Source organism: Leucopleurus acutus (assembly GCF_964270905.1).
Source record: "Leucopleurus acutus genome assembly, chromosome: 2".
In the NCBI taxonomy this organism is placed as follows: Eukaryota; Metazoa; Chordata; class Mammalia; order Artiodactyla; family Delphinidae; genus Leucopleurus; species Leucopleurus acutus.
Window position 1 is genome coordinate 193,113,688 of NC_139143.1, and position 21,155 is coordinate 193,134,842.

Consider the following 21,155-nt stretch of genomic DNA (forward strand, 5'->3'; position numbering starts at 1 on the left):
AGGCTGCAGGCACCCAGAGGAGCTGGGGGAGGCTAGCGATGGCCCTGGGGTATGGCGGTGGGGCCCGGCAGACATTTATGGGACGTGGTCTAGGGATCCAGTCCTTGCCTGTCTCCACTGCCCTGTGGGGCACGCACACATGGCACAGCACACACGCTACACGCATGCACAGGGCCTGCACCTGCACCATTGCATGCACACGTGCACACACGTGCAGCCCTCACTGTCTGGCCCGGGGGAATCCCAGGCTGTTCCCTCAGTCACTGGCCTTTGCAGGCACACCAGGCTCTGGTCCCCCGCTGGGTGTGGGGACTTGGAGGTGGCTTGTGTTGGGCACTGCTATTCAGTGCTGGCTTTGGTGCAGCGTCTGAGAGGACCCTCCCTGACAGGCATCCTCCTTCTGTCCAGGCCACTGCCATGGCGTGAGCAGCCCCCCTCCACTGGCTGCAGTCCAGGCAAATTTCCTTCTCTCTACACGGTGTGTGGCTGGCCTCAGACCTGCGTTTCCAACTCAGCCACTTAGGTGATTCTGTGACTCAGTTGTTTCACCTCTAAAGTGGGGATAATGTGGACCTTGGCAACAGATGGGGTTCGGCAGGGCTAAAGCTTGCACAGAGACGGGCAGGACCCCAGCACTGGCCGGGGCATACCTCACGTCCCTGTGGTTGACACGGCCCTGACTGCCTGGGAGCAGGTACCTGGCACACCCAACACCCCCGTCCTGGAGAGCAGCAGTTCTGCTAAGTGCAGTTTATTTATTTTGGAAAAGCCATCACCCGTATTACAGCTTCTAAGGGTACCTGAAGGCTTGCACTTATGTACATTTGCTGCACGGTGAATAATGTCCCCTTGGCACCTGAGGTCCTGGCCTCACAGTGAAGAGGCAGTGGGTGGGGCCAGGCCCCCAAGCACTGGGTGATGGCTGGGATGGGTGTGGCCACCTGCCAGCCTGTCACTGAGGCAAAGCGGTCGAGGCCCCCTCCCTTGTGCTATGTCATCCTGGGACTCCTGAGCTCCACGGGGGATGGAGAAGTAAGGGGCAGGGAAGAGGGAGCACAGCATCTCGCTGGATGCTGGGGAGGGAGAAGCCAGCACTGGCCCAGAGGAGTCCTGGGATCCTGGGGGTTCTCAGGCTGTGCTGTGCAGACTCTAGGCCCCAGGCGGCGGCTGACACGTGTGCAGGGCAGTGGCAGCAGGGCAGTCCTTCCCTCAGGGCTTCAGGTCCTGCTGTCACTGCTGAGGACACGTGGGCCCCTGGCTGAGGAGGCGAGGGGCGGGGGGAAAGCCTGCAGTGCTGACCCCTGCCCAGGACTCTCTCCCTGTCCTGGGGACAGCCAGCCGTTACAGAGGGGCCCAAGGCAGCCCAGCTGGGCAGACACTGCGTCCTGCGCCCCACGACTCCCCGGCAGGGGCAGCTTTTCCATGAACACTAATCCTGACCCCCACTGACTGCTTCCTGCACCTCATCCACCCGGGAGAGGCCTGACTGGACATGAGTGTAACTTAGCTGAGAGTAAAGATGAGATGCCCAGGCAAAGGAGAGGCCGGGCGTGGAGCAGACGGCCAGCGTCTGCCTTCTCCGTGAAGCCTGTCTGCAGCGGCTGGATGCTCTGAATGGCTCCCGACGAGCTCAGCTCACAGGGGGACCCAGAAAGTTCCACGGTGGGACTGATGGGTCCCGGCTGCCCCCACTCAGCTCTGGATTAGGGGAAGCCCACCCCACCTGGGCCTGCCAGCCCCTAGGGTAGGTCCAGCAGGGCGTGCTCGGCGTACAGCCTCTGGGAGATGTCGTAGACGCGTTCGATGAAGGGCAGGGCCTCGCCCAGCATCTCCACGGCCTGCTCGGGGGACCCCACGTTCATGGTCTCCAGGAAGACCTTGCGTGTGGGCAGTGCACAGAAGGCCACGGTAACGGCGCGGCGGATGATCCAAGGGTGGTAGGCGGCCAGCGAGGCATTGTAAGAGTCAGTGCAGAGCGCGGCAGTGCGCGCGTCCTCAGGGCTGGTGCGGATGCCCTCCAGGAAGAGCTGCAGCCAGTGCAGGGCGCGGTGCAGCCGCAGCACTGTCCGGCAGCCCGAGTCGGGGTGGCGGGAGCGCCTCTCCAGGTCCACCAGCTGGCTGCCCACCTCGTAGGCCACCATGGCCTGCAGGGTGCTATAGTGCTCCTGCTGGGGGCCACCGCACAGCTGCTCCATGATCTGCAGCTTCGCCACCACATCCTTGGAGATGAACGAGAAGATGGTGCCCAGGCTGTTCAGGAACCTGCGCAAGGGAGGCGGGCGCTCAGCTGGGGGTGCGGGGGAGAGCACCCCCCACCTTCTGGGCCGCTAGTGAGGACAGCTGACCAGCACCGGGCCGGCAGGTGACTACGAGTGCCAGCGGGACGCAGTGGGACACGTGGCCAGGAAAGGCCCTCGCACGCACCTGACCAGCCCCCTCCAGCTGGCGAGGTAGTGGTCCAGCAGCACCTCTTCCTTCTCGTTGAGACACTGCTTGAAACTGAGCAGGACAACTTTCAGATTAAACTCTGACTCCAAGTCATCCATTTCAACAGGAACTGAAACACACCGGGAGTCAGGCTGTGGGTTGTCTCCTGGTGAGGAGGCTCCCTCCTTCGGTCATTATTTCGGGGAGGGAGGGCAGGGGCAGCTGGAAAGAAACAGCTGGGCTGCTGCTGCTCCCCAGTGAAAGCCCACAATAACCCCCATCCCCAGGCCAGCCCCTCCTCCCCAGGAGCCCACCTCGCTCTGCTCGGGTCACACACTCGCAGACACACAGGCCTGGCCCGGCTCTTAGCACGGCCCCCCGACGCTCAGGCTTGTCAAACCACTGCCACGTCTCACTCGCGGGAGGCGTCTCTGCTCAGGTTTCCTTGCTGGTTTATAGTCTGTCTCTCTTGAGTGTATGTCTGTTCCTACTAACTGGAGAAGTATTTGCTGAGTCCCCACCCAGAGCCAGGCACCCATTCCAGTGCACTGTGAGTGAGACCGACAGCCTGGCCCTGCTGAGGCAACATCCTAGTGGCAGGTGTGTGTGTGTGTGATAATAGCAAAGACAGGAAGTTCAACACAGTAGGTAAAAGGATAAGCACCGTGGAGAGACAGACTGTGGGCTGAGGCTGGAGGGCCACGCCCTTCCTTGCTTGAAGCTGCATCGCAACACACAGGGCAGAGGCTGCGGGGTCAGCATTTGCCGACAGATGGACAGACACCAGTCTTCTCACTCCTACTGTAACTGTACCCGTCGCACACAGAAGGGCAGCTGGAGCACACACAGGTTTTCTCACGCTCTGAAGACAGCCACAGGCCCTCCCCCAGCCCCAGGGAGTCCAGAAGTGCCCCAGGCCAGAGGCCTGCTCTGGATTCTGGCATTCATATAGTCACTCCACAAACACCCAAGTGCCCAAGCGTTAGTGGGTGTCGCTGGGCACCTCAGCCCCTGCCTCCCTGGGTGCCTGGGGCCTGCACTGCAGTGTGGCTCTGACAGGCCCTGGGGACTGAGCTGTGTCTCACCTCATGCCCAGGACAAGCTCTCACCCCTTTGGGCATGGGGGTTCCTGTGCTCTTGGTGCTGGGAGCACTGTGGGAGCCCGGTCGCCCGAGGTGTGTGGTGAGAGCTCAGCCAGGAGAGCACACTGGTGTGCCTGGGCAGGGTCTGCCTTCCACTGTGCGGGCAAATCGTGCACTGTTCTAAGATCCTGTCCCACATCTTTGGGGAAAACGGGCCCGCACACCCTCCCCTGCCCACCACCCAGGCTGCTGGGAGCATCTGATGGGGCCCAGTAGGTGCTGCTGAGGCCCTGCAGGCCCCACGGCTTGGCCGCATGCCTGGCACTGGGTGGAGTGCCCAGAGGTGAGCTCACCCTGTCTTCAGGTGTGGGGGACAGCCGGGCCTGGACTCAGGAAGATAACACTCCGGAGGTTTCTAGAACACCCCTCCCCTCTCTCAGGCCCTCAGTCTTCTGTCCACCGAGCAGATGGCCTCTGAGGCCCTCAGGGCTACCTTCCTGGTCACCAGACATCCTGTGGGCCTGGCCTTCCTGCCCAGAACCTGAGCCAGCAGCCAACAGGAGGTGCCAGCAGCCTTTCAGAGCTTGGAAAAAACAGGAAGGGCAGGGGCGGCGCGGCCGGGGGCGGGCAGCCTGCCAGCTCTGGGAAGGTGATGCAGGGCACCGCCAAGGCTCCCCCAGGGGCAGTCCACGGTCCCAAGGTCAGGGCTCGTCCTGAGGCCGGCCTGAGCACCGCAGCCCTGTGGCTGACAGCAAGCTGAAGGACCCCAGGAAAAAGGGGGCAACCCTCCGGCACCACAGCCCCAGTCTCGCCTGCTAAGGGGGCTCCGGGTGGCGCCGAGGTGGGATCCGGGACTCGGGTGGGTCCTGCTCCAGCTGAGGCCCAGGGATGGCTCAGGGGCCCGGGGTCCGGGCCAGCGCGGGAGTCGGGTCCTCGGCCGCCCCCTCCCACGTCCGGTTCGGTTGGGGTGGGTTTCCTCAGCGCCAGCTCGATCCCACCGCGTCCGGCTCACCTGCAACGCCGCCCCTCACCTGCCCCGCGCAGCCGCAGTGGAGGCCGCGGCCCCGCCCCCGGCCACTGACCCACCGCCCGGGATTGGCTGCCGGCCGCCCAATCAGAAGGTCCGATGCGCGGGTCCGAGTTTCCGTCGGGCGCGCCGGAAGCTGGCGCCTTTGGGGTTGCGCTTGCGCAGTGCGTCGCCGCGAGTCGGAAGCGCATGGCGGGCTCCGGGACGCAGGCGCCCGGGTTTCGTGAGGCAGTAGTGGTCCCGCCGGCTCGCTGAGCGCGCCCGACAGGATGCCCGAGATCAGGGTCACGCCCCTGGGTGAGTGCGGCGCGGTGCGGCGCGGCGCGGGAGGAGCGCCCGAAAAGGCCGGTGGGAGGCTCGGAGGGCCGGGGACCCCGGGACGTGTCGTCCTTGCCGCGCGGCCCCCTGCCCGGCACCGGTGCTTAGGGCGCCTTTCTTCTGCTTCTGCATCCTCGCCACTTCCTGCCCTTCCACCTCCTCCATCTGTCTCGCGTCCCGCTTCCCTGCAGCCTCCGTTTACCCGTTTACCCGTCTGCGGTCCACCCCAAGTCAGCCCTTGCTTTACTTGACCGCCGCAGCGTTAAAAAACAAAACAAAACAAAACAGAAAAACCCTCAAAACTTTGCTTTTTGCAAAAGATGTAAATGCACAGTTTAAAGACTCAAGCAGTACAGAACAGTGTGAAGGAGGAAAGATCACTCAGAATCAGAAACAGCTGGGGTCTCCGTGCACACGTGCCAGGGGCTTTTCGGGAACCTGCCCCCTGCCCTGGCCTTGTGTTGGAAGCATCTTCTCCTAGGGATGTCCCCCGCAGCTCCACATCCTTTCTTTTGTGGTGAGCTCTCCTCAAAATAGCCCCCCCAGCCCCCAGCGTGGACACTGAGCTGTTGACAGCTGCAGTGAACACTCCTGACCCTGGCCTGCTGGGTCACAGCGCACATCCTACCCCACCAAAGGTGTCGTCACCCCCACAGCCTCTCCTAGTTGTTGGCTCCGGGTCCCCTCTGGCTGCTTCAGCCCCACGCTCTCCCCGCGCCTGGTTCTTCTCCAGGGGCCTTTGCAGGATCCTTCCAGCCTGACCCTTTCCCAGGTGACCCCTTTCTCACCACTCATTCTTTTTTTTTTTTTTTAAGATTTATTTATTATTTATTTGGCTGCGTTGGGTCTTCATTGATGGGCACGGGTTTTCTCTAGTTGTGGCGAGCAGTGTCTACTCTTGGTTTTAGTGCGTGGGCTTTTCATTGTGGTGGCTTCTCTTGTTGCGGAGCATGGGCTCTAGGCATGTGGGCTTCAGTAGTTGTGGCACACGGGCTCAGTAGTTGTGGCTCACGGGCTTAGTTGTTCTGTCACCGCTCATTCTTGAATGATCCTATCTTCTTACTGCTCCTTTTACCCCAAATCTGCACCTGGGTGTGCCCCCAAAGTCACTCAGCCACAGCACCATCAGAGCAGAACTACTTCTGTGTCACCATCTGCCTTTGCCAGTTTCTGCCTCATGACCCCCTTGGTCTCTCCCACCACAGGGCCTTTGCACAGCTGCCCCTCTCATCCCAGCTGTCCCTCTCTACCCTGCTCGGAATTCGTCTTCTCAGGCAGGGCTGGAAGTTTGTGTGCCCTTCCCTACAGTACTTTTTCCTGAGGTGCTGATCTCCCCGAATGCAAGTTTGTCTAGGTGATTATTGTCCGTGTTCTCGGACACACACACACACACACACACACACACACACACACACACACCACCTGGAACCTAAACTCCCTGCGGCCACATGTCTCCTTGTTTTCTTCCCACCCTCCTGTGTGTCCCAGGCTCTGTCCCCACTTCGCCTGCCCAGTTCGGGCCACTGTCTTTGCTCCCTGGGATTGTTGTGGGTGTTCCTGTTGGGAGCAGGCGGCCAGTGCCTCAGAGCTGAGTTCCAGAGTCTGGAAAACTGTCCCTGGTCCCATGCTCAGGAGCCATGTGCCGTGGGCGGATCCCATGACTTCTGGGACTTCACATCCTCGTCCGTGAAGAGGGGTGGCCCTTCTCCCTCCCACACATGTCTGCAGTGCCTCTGAGCGGGGCATGGCTTGGGGCTGGAGGTGCAATAGGAAGCAGGCTGGGACCCTGCCCTCAGGGAGCTCACATCCTGGCGGGGGGAGCAGGCCTGTGAGAGACTTCGAGGCCACTGTCTGTGGCTGGGCTGCCTGCGGCTCACAGGTGAAGCTCGTGGCTGCTCTCACCTGCCATTGTCACAGGTGACTGAAGCTTCTTGAGGACCAGCCGCGGCCCACTTTGGGCGGTGGCCTGGTCACCCTGGTGTGTGTGGTGCTAACAGAAGGTTCAGAAGGTTCCTTGCAGAGGGAGGCTTGTAGGAGCCAAGATGAAAAATAGGTCATTTGCTGTCATCGGGCCTTGTGAGGCTGTGTCCCTTTCCTTCTGGGTGCCCAGACCCTAGAGGAGGTGACAGATGGCCGTATGAGGTGGCCGGGATATGCCCCGTTGGGCCTGGAGCATCTGGGCAGGGCTTGGAGGTCAGGACTGTGGATGAGATTCGGGTTATGGTCTGGGCCGGGGGTACCTGAGGGGGCCCAGCGGTGGGGCGTCTGTACTGTGGCCACTCTATTTGGTCATTGCTGGACAGCTAGGGCCATGTTTCCCCGTGGCTGGGCTAAAGCCACGCAGTGTCCCTCTGCAGTGGCACCACCAGGAGGTGCCTGGTGGTCACAGCTCAGATGTGGCCCCAGCTAAGGTTTTGGGAGGGGTGGTGAGGCCCCAAGGAGCCCTGGCCTGCCTCTCTTGAGTGCTGGGACCACAGTCCAGCACCCCTTACTCAGCTCCTGGCCTCAAGCCTGTGGGCCACTGCTTTGAGAGGTGAGTGGCAGGGCCCGAGGCTAGAGGCATCATGGGGAAGGGCCCAAGGTGGCCTTGGTGCTTTGTCCCCTCCCTGTGCGTTTCCCTTGCCCATGTGCAGAGGTCGCAATGCTTCTCACCTCACACCTTGTCCACACAGCAGCCACAGAGGGTTCTGCAGGGCCAGAGGCCCAGGGGGTCCTTTAGGGGTCTGGAGCAGGCGGCTGGGCCTTGGCCTTGGGGCTGGGGCCATCCTCGCAGGGGCAGTTTCGGGGAGAGGAGCGTGGTGGCACCTCTCACCCGTCCTCCCGTGCAGGGGCTGGCCAGGACGTGGGCCGAAGCTGCATCCTGGTCTCCATCGCGGGCAAGAACGTCATGCTGGACTGCGGGATGCACATGGGCTTCAGCGACGACGTGAGTCCCTTGGGTGGGCGGCCGCCACCCAGCCTGCTCTTTGGCATCACCAACCGTAGGCCCGGGCCTCGGCGTCTCAGGCTCTGACCCACAGAGGGGGCAAGGTGGGGCACTTGCGCGGGGCCGGTCTGTACCAGATCGGGGCTCCCGGCTCAGGTACCAGCTGGGCAGCTGACCCGCTTCCTGGACGCTCCGAGGCTCTGAGCAGTTGGCGGTCTCGGTGGGCCTGCGGGGTGGGGATGTGGGGGTCAGGCTCAGCTGCACCCTAAGCCCCGGGGGCCGTGCCTGCAGCCCCAGCTGCCCCACTGGCTCCTGAGCCCCGGTGGCATCCTGACCCTTCCCCTACCCCACAGAGGCGCTTCCCCGACTTTTCTTACATCACCCGCAGCGGCCGGCTGACTGACTTCCTGGACTGCGTGATCATCAGGTGGGCGCCTTCCCCAACACCCGCCCACCCACGCAAGTGGCGACTCTTGATACGCGTCCCCCTGAGCCCCTCCTTGTTCCTTCCTGGAGCATTAGGCTGACCCCAGAGTGACTGCGTGCTGGTGGCGCCGCTAGACGCTGGGGCGCCGAGCCCCAGGGCGACTGCGCTCCGGCCCCTTCGCTCCCTCTTGCTTTGCGGCTCTCAGGGCGGGGTGTCTGAGGCGTGCACGGCAGGCCCTCAGCGAGCGAGGGAGGGGGGACGGTAGCCCCCGTGGGGAGGTGCGGAGGGCCCTCCAGGCTGACCCGTGTTGCTTCCCCAGCCACTTCCACCTGGACCACTGCGGGGCGCTCCCCTACTTCAGCGAGATGGTGGGCTACGACGGGCCCATCTACATGACCCAGCCCACCCAGGCGATCTGCCCCATCCTGCTGGAGGACTACCGCAAGATTGCCGTGGACAAGAAGGGTGAGGCCAACTTCTTCACGTCCCAGATGATCAAGGACTGTATGAAGAAGGTGGTGGCCGTCCACCTCCACCAGACGGTGCAGGTCAGGCCCCCCACCCCCACCCCGCTGTGTTGCCGGCGGGGAGCTGCCTGGAGGCGGATGCAGCACTTGGCAGGGCCTCTGCTGCTCCCCGGCGCTGCCTGAGCGCACTGAAGAGGCGGGAGAGGGCACCTGTGCCACCTGAGCACGCTGGGGCTGAGGCGGGGGGGCAGGCTGGGCGGGACGCCGACCGGAGTGTGGGCTGTGGCTCAGTGGCAGTTGTCCGCGGGCCAGCGAGGAGGCAGGAAAGTGATATCAGATGTGGAGAAATTCATCCCGCGGCTCGCGGAGTTGTCTGCTTCTCCTCAGAGTCTGGGTTTTGCTTGTTACCACGTGTCTAGCATTTGGGGTCGTCTTATCCTGGTTGAACCTTTTGTCAAGATGAAGTGGTGCATTTCTCCTCAAGAACGCTCTTACCTTTGAGTCCACCTTTCTGGTGAACGGGTCACCGTTCCCCCTCCCCCACCTTTAGTTAGCGTTTGCACGGGGCATCCTTTCCCATCTTTGTACTTTCTTTCTGCATCATGTTTTAAGTAGTTTGGGTTTAATCCAGCCTGATAGCCGGTCCTGTAGGTGGAGGGTTTGGACTGTACGGGTAATAGTTTGGGATTTAGCTGTATCCTCCTACCATTTGCTTCTTATTTGGGCTGCCTGTCCTATGCTTTATTTCCTTTATTGCCTTTTTCTGGATTGACTTTTAAAAACTCTATTTCTCCTCTTATTTGGTAAGTAATTAAGTATTGTTTTATAATTTTTGTAGTGGTAGAGATTACAAAACACATCCATGGCAACAGAGCTCTAAGGTGCTTGGAACTTTTGCCTCTTTCCGGGACGGTGCAAGAGCCTCAGAGCACCTCAGATGCATTTACTCCTCCCTTGACTCACTGGCTCTTGTTTCCATGTATTTTAATTCCCGCAGCGTGCGAGGCCCCTGGGACCTCACCGCTGATGCTGGTAAGGTCAGATTTGCCAGGCGCCGTCTCTGTTTGCCTTTCCCACTGTTCCCCTCTACTGCCTGTGTTCTTCATTTTGTATTTGGGATGAAGAACACCATTGTGGGTCTGCTGGTGATGAATGCTCTCAAATTTTATTTGTCTGCAAATGTTGAAGACTTTTCCCCTTAGGTTTGGAATTCTGGGGCAGCATTTACTATCAGTATTTTGAATGTGTCTTCCCATCTGCTGTTTGGAAGAGAATCTTTTCTTTGGCTGCTTGTGGGATTATGTCCTTTCCTGTGGACTTTGGAGGGATGCTGTGCTGGCCCCACCTGTTCTCGTCCTGTTGCGCCTGCTCAGGTTTGAGGCCTCCGGGTCTGCCCATTGCTCTTTCCAGGCTGAATGTAGGTCTTGCTTCTCCAGAGCCTTCATCGTCCTTTTATTTTTCTGTGCTTCATGCTGGATAGTCTCTACTAGATATTTTAGTTCATTAAGTCTCTTTTTGGTTATATGTAAGTGGTTGTTAAATTTGTTGAAATTTAATTGATATATAATTGATTTACAATATTATATGTTATAGGTGGACAACATAGTGATTCACAGGTTTCAAAGGTTATGCTCCATTTATAGTAACTATAAAATATTGGCTATATTCCCTGTAGTATAGTATATCCTCGTAGCTTATTTTGTGTGTAATAGCTTGTATCTCTTAATCCCCCACCTCTGTCTTGCCTTTCCTCTCTTCCTTCTCACCACTTGTAGTTTGTTCTCTACGTCTGTGATTCTGTTTCCTTTTTGTTACATTCACTAGTTTGTTGTATTTTTTAGATTTCACAAATAAGTGATATCATACAGTATTTGTCTTTCTGTCTGACTTATTTCACTTAGCATAATACTCTCCAAGTCCATCCATGTTGCTGTAAATGGCAAGGTTTCATTTTTTTTAATGGCTGAGTAGTATTCCATTGTGTATGTGTACCACAGCTTCCTTTTTATTTTTTAAGATTTTTTTTTTTGACATGGACCATTTTTAAAGTCTTTATTGAATTTGTTACAATATTGCTTCTGTTTTTTACGGTTTTTGGTTCTTTAGCCACGAGGCATGTGGGATCTTAGCTCCCCGACCAGGGATCAAACCCGCACCCCCTGCACTGGAAGGTGAAGTCTTATCCACTGGACCGCCAGGGAAGTCCCTTTTTCTCCCTCCCCCGCCCCAGCTGCGCTGGGTCTTTGTTGCTCCATGCGGGTTTTTCCCAGTTGTGGTGAGTTGGGCTACTCTTCAGTGCGGTGCGTGGGCTTCTCATTGCAGGGGCTTCTCTTGTTATGGAGCACAGGCTCTAGGCACGTGGGCTCAGTAGCTGTGGCTCGCAGGCTCAGTAGTTGTGGCGCATGGGCTTAAGTTGCTCTGCGGCATGTGGGATCTTTCTGGACCAGGGATCGAACCCATGTTCCCTGCATTGGCAGGTGGATCCTTAACCACTGGACCACCAGGGAAGTCCTTGTACCACATCTTGTTTATCCATTCATTTGTTGATGGGCATTTAGGTTGCTTCCTTATCTTGGCTATCGTAAATAGCACTGCAGTGAACGTTGGGGTCTATTTATCTTTTCGAATAATGGTTTTCTCCGGATATATGCCCAGGAGTAGGGTTGCAGGATTATATGGCAACTCTATTTTTAGTTTTTTGAGGAATCTCCATGTTGTTCTCCGAAGTGGCTGCACCATTTTACATTCCCACCAACAGTGTAGGACGGTTCCCTTTTCTCCATATCCTCTCCAGCGTTTATTATTTGTAGATGACCATTTTGACCAGTGTGAGGTGGTACCTCATTGTTTTTATTTTTAATTTTTTTAAACTTATTTATTTATTTTATTTTTGGCTGCTTTGGGTTTTCATTGCTGCGCATGGGTTTTCTCTAGTTGCGGTGAGTGGGGGCTACTTTTCGTTGAGGTGCGCAGGCGTTTCATTACCATGGCTTCTCGTTGTGGAGCACGGGCTCTAGGCACATGGGTTTCAGTAGTTGTGGTACGTGGGCTCAGTAGTTGTGGCTCACGGGCTCTAGAGCGCAGGCTCAGTAGTTGTGGCGCATGGGCTTAGTTGCCCCACGGCATGTGGGATCTTCCCGGACCAGGGCTCGAACCTGTGTCCCCTGCATTGGCAGGCGGATTCTTAACCACTGAGCCACCAGAGAAGCCCCCCTCATTATAGTATTGATTTGCATTTCTCTGTTTTTAAAAAAGTATATTTTATTTATTTATTTATTTATTTATTTATTTATTTATTTATTTGGTTGTACCTGGTCTTAGTCGTGGCCAGTGGGCTCCTTAGATGTGGCTCGCCTGCTCCTTAGTTGCAGCACATGTGCTCCTTAGTTGTGGCCTGTGGGCTCCTTAGTTGTGGCATGCAAACTGTTAGTTGCAGCATGCATGTGGGGTCTAGTTCCCTGATCAGGGATCGAACCCAGGCCCCCTGCATTGGGAGCTCGGATTCTTAACCACTGTGCCATCAGAGAAGTCCCTGCATTTCTGTATTAATTAGTGGTGTTGAGCGTCTTTTCATGTGCCTCTTGGCCATCTGTATGTCTGTTTAGATCTTCCTTCCGTTTTTTGACTGGGTTGTTTGTTTTTTTTTTGATATTGTGCTGCATGAGCTGTTTGTATATTTTGGAGATTAATATCCTTTTGGTTGTATCATATGCAGATGTTTTCTCCTATTCTGTAGGCTGTCTTTTTGTTTTGTTTATGGTTTCCTTTGCTGTGTAAAAGTTTGTTTTGTTTTGTTTTTTAATAACAGAGATTCCTTTTTCTTTAAATTAATTAACTAATTAACTTATTTACTTGGTTGTGCCGGGTCTTAGTTGTGGCAGGCGGGCTCCTTAGTTGCAGCTCACCAGCTCCTTAGTTGTGGCGTGTGAACTCTTAGTTGTGGCATGTGTGGGGGATCTAGTTCCCTGACCAGGGATCGAAGCCGGTTCCCCTGCGTTGGGAGCACGGAGTCTTAACCACTGTGCCACCAGGGAAGTCCCTGTGCAAAAGCTTTTAATTTAATTAGGTTCTATTTTTTTGTTTTTATTTCCATTACTGTAGGAGGTGGATCCAAAAAAAATACTGTTGCTATTTATGTCAGAGTGTTCTGCCTATGTTTTCTTCTAGGAATTTTATAGTATTTGGTCTTACATTTAGGTCTTTAATCCATTTTGAGTTTATTTTCGTGTATGGTGTTAGAGAATGTTCTAATTTCATTCTTTTATATGTAGCTGTCCAGTTTTCCCAGCACTATTTATTGAAGAGACTGTCTTTTCTCCATTGTATATTCTTGCCTCTTTTGTCATAGATTAATTGACCATAGATGCATGGATTTATTCCTGGGCTTTCTGTCCTGTTCCATTGATCTATATTTCTGTTTTTGTGCCAGTACCATTTTTGATTCCTGGAGCTTTGTAGTATACTCTGAAGTTAGGGAGCCTGATTGCTCCAGCTCCGATTTTCTTTACCATGCAGTTTTGATGACTGCAGCTTTGTAGTATAAAGTCAGGGAGTGTGATTCTTTCAGCTCTGTTCTTTGTTAGGATTCTTGTGGCTATTTGGCGTCTTTTGTGTTTCCACACAAATTTTAAAATTATTTGTTTCAGTTTTGTGAAAAATGCCACTGGTGTTTTGATAAGGATTACATTGAATATGTAGATTACCTGGGATAGTATGGCTCTTTTGAATCCTTAACTTGGGTTATTATAGTTCCTGGTTTTACAGTTTCCACTGTTTTTAATAGTTTCTAGTTTTTTGCCAACATTCTTAATTCTTTCTCTCTCTGAATATTTTAATCACAATCCTTTTAAAGCCTGTGTCTGAAAATTCCAGGAGCCCTGAATCTGTTTCTCTGGACTGTTGTTCCTCTTCTTTCTGGCCCTATTGTCTCATCTCTTGTGTCTGCTTTTTTTTTTTTTTTTTTTTTTGCGGTACGCGGGCCTCTCACTGTTGTGGCTTCTCCCGTTGCGGAGCACAGGCTCCGGACGTGCAGGCTCAGCGGCCATGGCTCACGGGCCCAGCTGCTCCACGGCACATGGTATCCTCCCGGACCGGGGCACGAACCAGTGTCCCCTGCGTTGGCAGGCGGACTCTCAACCACTGCGCCACCAGGGAAGCCCTTGTGTCTGCTTTTGATTGAGAACTGGATGTCGTGTATGAAAAAACAGGGATGATGAAAGGCTAGAATGATGTCATCAACTTGCGCCCACTACTGTCCCAGGCTCCACCTCCCTGCCCCTCTGCCCTCTGCCCGGCACAGCCAGCAGACCTGAGGTCAGCCCTCTTCTCTGTAGGTGGACGATGAGCTGGAAATCAAGGCTTACTATGCGGGCCACGTGCTGGGGGCGGCCATGTTCCAGATTAAAGTGGGCTCAGAGTCTGTGGTCTACACGGTCAGTGGAAGCACTTGGGGCACAGGAAGGGCTGGCTGGCCGGGCAGAGGAAGGAGGCACCCTCCTCATTGCCACATTCTTTGCTAGGGGGATTATAACATGACCCCAGACCGGCATTTGGGGTAAGTAGGCCAGTATGTTTGTTTCATCCTATTGGGCGGGTGCCCCCGGGGGACAGGGTCCCTGAGGGGTGTGCTGGGTTCCCGAGCAGTCTGCATGTCATTGTCCCTGGATGTTCTGTCCCCTCAAGTGCTGCCTGTGCAGAGGAGGCAGGCTGCCTGCTAGAGGGTCCAGGAGGGCCATGGCTGTGTACAGCCTTGCCACTGTGTGGCCTGTCCACCTCTGGCCACACCCACCTGTGTTCTAGAGCTGCCTGGATTGACAAATGCCGGCCCAACCTCCTGATCACAGAATCCACGTACGCCACCACCATCCGAGACTCAAAGCGCTGCCGGGAGCGAGACTTCCTAAAGAAGGTCCATGAGACCGTGGAGCGTGGCGGGAAGGTAGCTGGTGGGCAGCGGGTGCCCCAGGTGGGGCTGGCTGTGTGCCTCTGGCCATGCTACACGGGTCTTTCGGCTGACCTGGCATGCGGTCAGGGACGGGGTGCTGTGTTCTGGGCACAGAGAGAGGAAGGTTTGCTCAGTACTGGGAAGACAGATTCCCCCGAAGACCCTTTAGTGGGGCTCACCTACTCCTCGTGACTCAGATCCCCATGCAGGGCTGGCCAGAGTGTCCACCATGGTCACTTTGGGACAGGCTGTGCTGGGACAGAATGGGGGGGGCTGCCGGCAGTCTGCATGGGGCCTCCGGCCATCAGAGCTGCTGGCAGGGCTGGTCTCCTGAGAAGGTGGCCACAGGAGCAACTGTTGGCCTCTGCACAGCTGTGGGCTCGGTGGCCAGGTGGCGCGGCCAGGGGTTCCTCCCGAGCTGGCCTCCCACCCCCACCCCCACCCCCACCCCACCTGCAGGTGCTGATACCCGTGTTTGCGCTGGGCCGTGCTCAGGAGCTCTGCATCCTGCTCGAGACCTTCTGGTAGGTGTGGCCACGACGGTTTCTGGAGGCCCGGCCCTGCTGGCCGTGGGGTGAGAGAGGGTGGGGAGTGCCCTTCCTGGCACTGGACCCAACCCAGGCTGAGGGCACATGGGGGCTGCAGGCCAGCCCTGCCCCTGCAGCCTCCCCACCAGCCCCGTCCTCCACAGGGAGCGCATGGACCTGAAGGCCCCCATCTACTTCTCCACGGGCCTGACGGAGAAGGCCAACCACTACTACAAGCTCTTCATCCCCTGGACCAACCAGAAGATCCGGAAGACCTTTGTGCAGAGGAACATGTTTGAGTTCAAGCACATCAAGGCCTTCGATCGGGCGTTTGCCGACAGCCCGGGTCCCATGGTGCGGCCCATTGCCGGCTGGGGTGGGGTTCTGCTGGGCCGGGGCCCTGCCGGCAAGTCGCGCAGGGGAGCGGGGCGCCTCTGTGCCGGGAAGACCAGCGGTCAGAAGGCTGAGGGCAGGGGGGCATCTGATGCCCTGACTGTCCCACACCTGCCCCGAAGGTCGTGTTTGCCACACCAGGGATGCTGCATGCCGGCCAGTCCCTACAGATCTTCAGGAAGTGGGCAGGGAACGAGAAGAACATGGTGAGGGGTCTGGGCCCCAGGGCCGGTTCCCTGGAGGGCTGGCGAGGTTGAGGGGCAGGGGCTCCCCCTGGCTGGGGGGACACTGTTGCTGTCAGGAGGAGGCGGCAGCTTGGTACCCTGGGCATCGGTGTCTGACCCAGGCTCAGACTCTTGCTGTGTCTTGGCCTGTCTGCACCAGGCAAGAAAGCCCCCGGCTTCCCAAGTAGCCATCATGGGGGTCAGGCCTGGGCGGGCTTGTGCTGAGACCCCTGAGCCTGCCTGGGTCTGCAGTGGGCCCTGGAAGGGGGAGGGGCCTCCACCAAGGGTTTGGGTTCAGGTGGGCAGAGGGGCGGGTGGGAGAACGTCCCGGGAGGAAGCCCTGAGGTAGGAGGCAGGAGGTGCAGGGGAGCTGCTCGTCCATCCCTCCCTCCTGCAGGTCATCATGCCCGGCTACTGCGTGCAGGGCACCGTGGGCCACAAGATCCTCAGCGGGCAGCGCAAGCTGGAGATGGAGGGGCGGCAGGTGGTGAGTCCTCACCCTCTCTCACCAGCTCTGTGGACCCTCTTGTGGCGGCGGGGGGGGGCCAGCCCTGGGAGCCACCACCTGTGCTGATGGCTTGCCTGCCGTGATGCCGCAGCTGGAGGTCAAGATGCAGGTGGAGTACATGTCCTTCAGCGCCCACGCGGACGCCAAGGGCATCATGCAGCTGGTGGGTCAGGCGGAGCCGGAGAACGTGCTCTTGGTGCACGGCGAGGCCAAGAAGATGGAGTTTCTGAAGCAGAAGATTGAGCAGGAATTCCGTAGGCAGCCCAGGCCAGGGCGGGCTGGGTGACACGGAGGGTATGCGGGCTGGGTCGGTGCAGGCAGGGCCCGCCAGTCTGGACTAAGATTCTCTCCACACCCCGGCCCAGGGGTCAGCTGCTACATGCCGGCCAACGGCGAGACAGTGACGCTGCCCACGAGCCCCAGCATCCCCGTGGGCATCTCACTGGGGCTGCTGAAGCGGGAGATGGCACAGGGTGAGCGGCAGGGCCCATCGAGCGGGGGCGGGGCAGCTGCTGGGCAGGTGGCCCCACTGACAGCTCTGACCGCTGCCCCTGCCCCACAGGGCTGCTCCCTGACTCCAAGAAGCCCCGGCTCTTGCATGGCACCCTGATCATGAAGGACAGTGTGAGTGCCAGCCATCACTGGGGGCGGTGGGGTCCGCCCTCGCCGTCCCTGACCTGCCCTTGCCCCTGCCCCACAGAACTTCCGGCTCGTGTCCTCAGAGCAGGCCCTCAAGGAGCTGGGCCTGGCCGAGCACCAGCTGCGCTTTACCTGCCGTGTGCACCTGCACGACATGCGCAAAGAGCAGGAGACAGCCGTGCGCGTGTACAGCCACCTGAAGAGGTAGACGCTGCGGCCGCGCCTTCTGGACCTGGGGGGCGGGGCGCCAGCGGGGGCGCCAGGCAGGGGCTCACTGTGCCTCCCTGCAGCGTCCTCAAGGACCACTGCGTGCAACACCTTCCTGACGGCTCCGTGACCGTGGAGTCCATCCTCATTCAGGCCGCTGCCCACTCAGAGGACCCAGGCACCAAGGTGCTGCTGGTCTCCTGGACCTACCAGGTAAGGTGCGGGACTGGTGGGGTCACCCAGTCGCCCTGGGCTGCCTCACCGGGACCAATGGCCCCTCTTGCCTGTGGCTGCAGGACGAGGAGCTGGGAAGCTACCTCACGTCTCTGCTCAAGAAGGGCCTGCCCCAGGCCAGCTGAGGCCCCGCCGCCAGGACTGTGTGCACCCTGGGTCTTCCCTGTGTCCTCGGATGTGGAGCCCACAGCTGGCTACGACCCTCATCTGTGCAGAGACCACAGTGCCACCACGCCCCTACCCGAGTGGCTGCTTTTGGCCGAAGAAAGAAACGGACCTGGGGGGCTTTTCACCTTTTATTTCTGCTCCTGGGCTCCCAGGAGATGGGGGGGGGGGGCTCCCGGGGTGTTGATTTCCAGTAAAAACAACCACAGGCTGTTTGGGTGTCTCGTTTTCCGGTGCTTGCGCCTGTCTCCTACACCCCATTTCTGGCAGCCCACCCGGGGCAGGCGGGGACTTGTGGCAGGTCCAGGCTGACAGGCGTGGGGCCTGCCGTGGTCCCTGTGTGATGCACCGTGGTGTACAGAGCTGGGCAACGTCCAGCAGCTGGGCCTAGTGTGCTACGGCTGCCCTGACCTTGCTGCGTGTCGGGTCACGTGTGACCTCTGTGCTGTGGACTCTGAGGGCACATAGAGGCAGGACCTGTGAACAGACCCCAGGTCATCCTGGGGGCGTGACAGTCTCTGCAGGGGCCAGGCCAGAGCCTTCAGCAGGACTGCAGAGCCCCCTGCCTTCGCCCCAGAGTTCAAGCCCCTCTCTACCCTCTGCTGCCTTCTAGAACGCTCTCTCAGCCTCCCTCCCCACAGGGCCAGGCTGGGGCTTGGGCTGCTGGGCTCTGGCTTTCCTCTTGGCCACAGGCTGGAGTCCCAGCTGCTGGGACAGCATTGCCACTGAGAGCCCCTCCCATGGCAAGGACTCAGCCTTGGGAGGGGTCCGTCAGTCAACGGGGTACAAGCAGGGACCGCTCCCTGCCGCTTCTTACCGAAGCCCTCGTAGAGTACCGCCTTCAGGAACAAGCCGTGGGCGGGAGCCACACGGCTCTGGTGCCTGCCCAGGGGGTCCTGGCGCTCCAGAATCGTCTTCACCTGAGCAGGCATCAAAGCCCCCAGCCCCACGGCCACCAGCACAGATGTCATTCTCCGCACCTGTGGCCCGAGGTGAAGAGTGCTGCAGCCGCCCGAGCCCCGGGCTCCACCCCCGGCAGGGCCCCAGGACACAGCCCACCTGTCTGTATAGGAAGGACTGGCTCTCAAACTCCAGGCTCCAGAACCGCAACCGCCTGGGGACACAGGTGCCCATGAGGTCTGGGCCTCAGGGCAGCCTCAACCCTCCAGTGTGGCCTCCCCGCGTCCCACCCCAGGGGCCCCCACCTACTCCCCCCCAACCCCTTGTAAATGAAACTGGCGGAAGGGAGACTAAAGCCAGAGGACTGCTGCTTGTGAGCAGGGACAGCAGCGCCTCCGGGGTCTTGGCTGCAGGAGGAGGCCTTGGGCTTGGGGGCTGCGAAGGAGGTGGAGCGGCCAGCTTCTCTCCCAGGGACTCAAGCCCTGGGGCTTGGGCTCTCCAGCAGCAGTCGGAGGCTTGGAAGCTGGCTGTGCAAAGTCCCTCCTCCCTTCAGTGCTGGGCCCAAGTGGGAAGGCTCTGGAAGTCAGTAGCTGCGGTCTGGCCAGAGGCCCCTGGGCCAGTGCTGGGGGCAGTGGAGCCAACCCCCTGCCAGCCTGGGCCCGAACGAACCACTGGCTTGGTGCTTCTCCCCCAGCGGAGTCTTTTCACCGACCGCCGGGATCCATCCACGAGGCAGGGAGCTCTCGGCAGGTTAGGCAGCCTTCTCTGCCCTCTGCCCCCCAGCCTGGCAGGACCCTAGCCCAGGGGAGGGCACAGCTGCAGGCTCACGGGTGTTGGGGCCACACCACTTGGCTGACTGGCACCTCCTTCTCCCCCAAGGCTGGACGGGTGTCCCGGGAGCCCCCAGTGCAGCACCAGGGAAGGTGCTGGAGCTAAATCCAGCCTTTGCAGCGTCCAGACCAGAGTGTAGGCTGCCCTTCTCACCTGCTCTCCTCGGGGAGGACAAAGGGGCTGCTGGCAGGGTCGGGGGACACGGAGGCTCGGCGCAGGGTGCGCACCGGGCTGGTGGCCGGGCTGCCAGCCGACTGGAAGGCCCTGAAATCATGTGTCCCCAGGAGGTGCTGGGCGGCCTCCCGCATGGCAGCGACGTCCAAGCAGCTGCAGGGAGCCAGGTGAGTGGTCAGGAGTGAATGGCCGGCCAGGCGAGCCTGGCAAACCCCTCAGGGTCACTTTCACACCCACTCACTCAGCCCGAAGCGCCCAGCACCGGTTTCGTTCAAACACGGGCAGCTGGTCAGGCCTGTGGCAGCCAGTAGCCAGACGGTACAGGTAGGTCCTGGACGTGGCTGCGTGGCGGGCATGGAAGTGGTTGGGCACACGGAAGGCCTGCAGTACCCTGTGGGAACGAGGCCAGGAATGACCCCCTGCCCTGTCCATGTGACACCCTGGCATCTCTGCCATCACCCCCAAGGAGTCCTGTCCAGATACAGAGTCCTTCTTCACCTCCCGCCTCCACCATAATGGACGAGTTCCGGGAGAGCAGAGAGGTGCTCACCGGATGGCCGGGTGCCTCAGGTGGGTGTTGAGGGCTTGCGTCAGGACTTCAGGGGAGAAGGGGGGCCGGCCTGAGCGGCGCTGGACGTCCAGGTGCGCCGCGTTGCTCAGGGCATGGACCCCAGCATCCGTGCGGCTGGAGATAGTGAACTTTACCGGCACCACCGAGTTCAGCCGCTCTGCGGCCTCCTGAGGGGGGCGGGGAGCGCACAGCGGCCGCGGGCGGGGCTCCCATCTGCCCCACCCCAGGGTCGCCCTCCTCCCTCACCCCTCCCTGGCGCGGGCCGGCGGAGCTCACCTCCAGGTAGTTCTGGACTCCGATGGCGTGCTGGGCGCCCCTGACTGCCGCGACCCCGCTGTGAGCAGGGCGGGCGGAGGTTAGCGCGCTAGGCCGCCCCGCCCCGGACCCCGCCCGTCCCATCTTATGCGGCCAAAGGCGGCCGTTCCATGCCCGGGAGGCCGGGGCCCGAGGCCGGAGGTGTGGGCCCTAAACTTAGCTCCCTCCAACCCCTCGGGCGCCGGCCGTCGGCTGCTCTCCGGCTCGAGCTCGGGTGCTTCCCGCGGGGCCGAGCTACATGAGGGGGTTGCGGGCACGGGTGGGAGGCCTAGATGACGTACTTAAAGTCCGTGCCCAAGTACTGGAAGTACACGAGGTAGCGCGCCCGCACTGAGCCCGCGCCCATGGCCAGGCCGGACCCGGCATTGGGGCAGGCGGAGGGCCAGGCGGAACCGGACCCCGCGGAGCGGCAGGCGGACTGGGACGGCACGTGGGGCTGCGCCCGCGCGCGCCCGCGAACCCAGCCTGGTCACGCCCCCGGGCCAATCCCGCGCCTGCGCCTGGGCTTTCGCCCCGCCCAGGCAGCCTCGGTTGGCCGCCCAGGGCGGGGGCGGAGGCGGGGCAGACTTAGGGAGCGGGTGCAAAGTGCCGACCCAGGCGAGACAGCCCCACGCAGACTCTCACGTTCCGCCGGCCACACACTGGCCCCCAACCCCATCCTCCCGCCGCAGTCCGGCCGAGCGCTTGTTGCCAATTCCCCGGGTTGCCTAACGGACGGATCGCTGGAACGCGCGGGGCCTGACGGCTCCCGCGGCTGTTTCTGGGCCCACCCACACTTCCGACCGCCTGCCCGGACGAAGGGGGCGGGACGTCGGGGCGTTTGGCGACGCTCCCCGGCGGTGACAGCGG

General features: G+C 59.5%; 3 protein-coding genes across 3 annotated transcripts; 1 reads left to right on the plus strand and 2 right to left on the minus strand.

Annotated features, from left to right (window-relative positions):
- Nucleotides 1–755: 755 nt before the first annotated feature.
- CPTP (ceramide-1-phosphate transfer protein) lies at nt 756–4,559 on the minus strand. Its single transcript, XM_082832553.1, has 3 exons — nt 4,522–4,559; nt 2,425–2,557; nt 756–2,262 (listed from the first exon to the last, which is right to left on the minus strand). Exons 2-3 carry the CDS (start codon nt 2,544–2,546, stop codon nt 1,740–1,742), a joined length of 645 nt encoding a protein of 214 aa, XP_082688679.1. The 5' UTR covers nt 2,547–2,557; nt 4,522–4,559; the 3' UTR covers nt 756–1,739.
- Nucleotides 4,560–4,722: 163 nt separating this feature from the next.
- Nucleotides 4,723–17,661, plus strand: INTS11 (integrator complex subunit 11). The gene is made up of 17 exons (XM_082834843.1): nt 4,723–4,833; nt 7,683–7,780; nt 8,134–8,207; nt 8,527–8,755; nt 14,008–14,106; nt 14,194–14,228; nt 14,474–14,612; nt 15,078–15,142; nt 15,310–15,499; nt 15,661–15,744; nt 16,160–16,249; nt 16,362–16,524; nt 16,636–16,743; nt 16,833–16,894; nt 16,971–17,113; nt 17,200–17,329; nt 17,413–17,661. Exons 1-17 carry the CDS (start codon nt 4,806–4,808, stop codon nt 17,473–17,475), a joined length of 1,800 nt encoding a protein of 599 aa, XP_082690969.1. The 5' UTR covers nt 4,723–4,805; the 3' UTR covers nt 17,476–17,661.
- Nucleotides 17,662–17,826: 165 nt separating this feature from the next.
- PUSL1 (pseudouridine synthase like 1) lies at nt 17,827–20,696 on the minus strand. Its single transcript, XM_082834844.1, has 8 exons — nt 20,588–20,696; nt 20,268–20,325; nt 19,971–20,158; nt 19,662–19,811; nt 19,400–19,573; nt 18,575–18,629; nt 18,333–18,495; nt 17,827–17,992 (listed from the first exon to the last, which is right to left on the minus strand). The coding sequence occupies exons 1-8, from the start codon at nt 20,650–20,652 to the stop codon at nt 17,943–17,945; spliced, it is 903 nt and encodes a 300-aa protein (XP_082690970.1). The 5' UTR covers nt 20,653–20,696; the 3' UTR covers nt 17,827–17,942.
- Nucleotides 20,697–21,155: the final 459 nt, after the last annotated feature.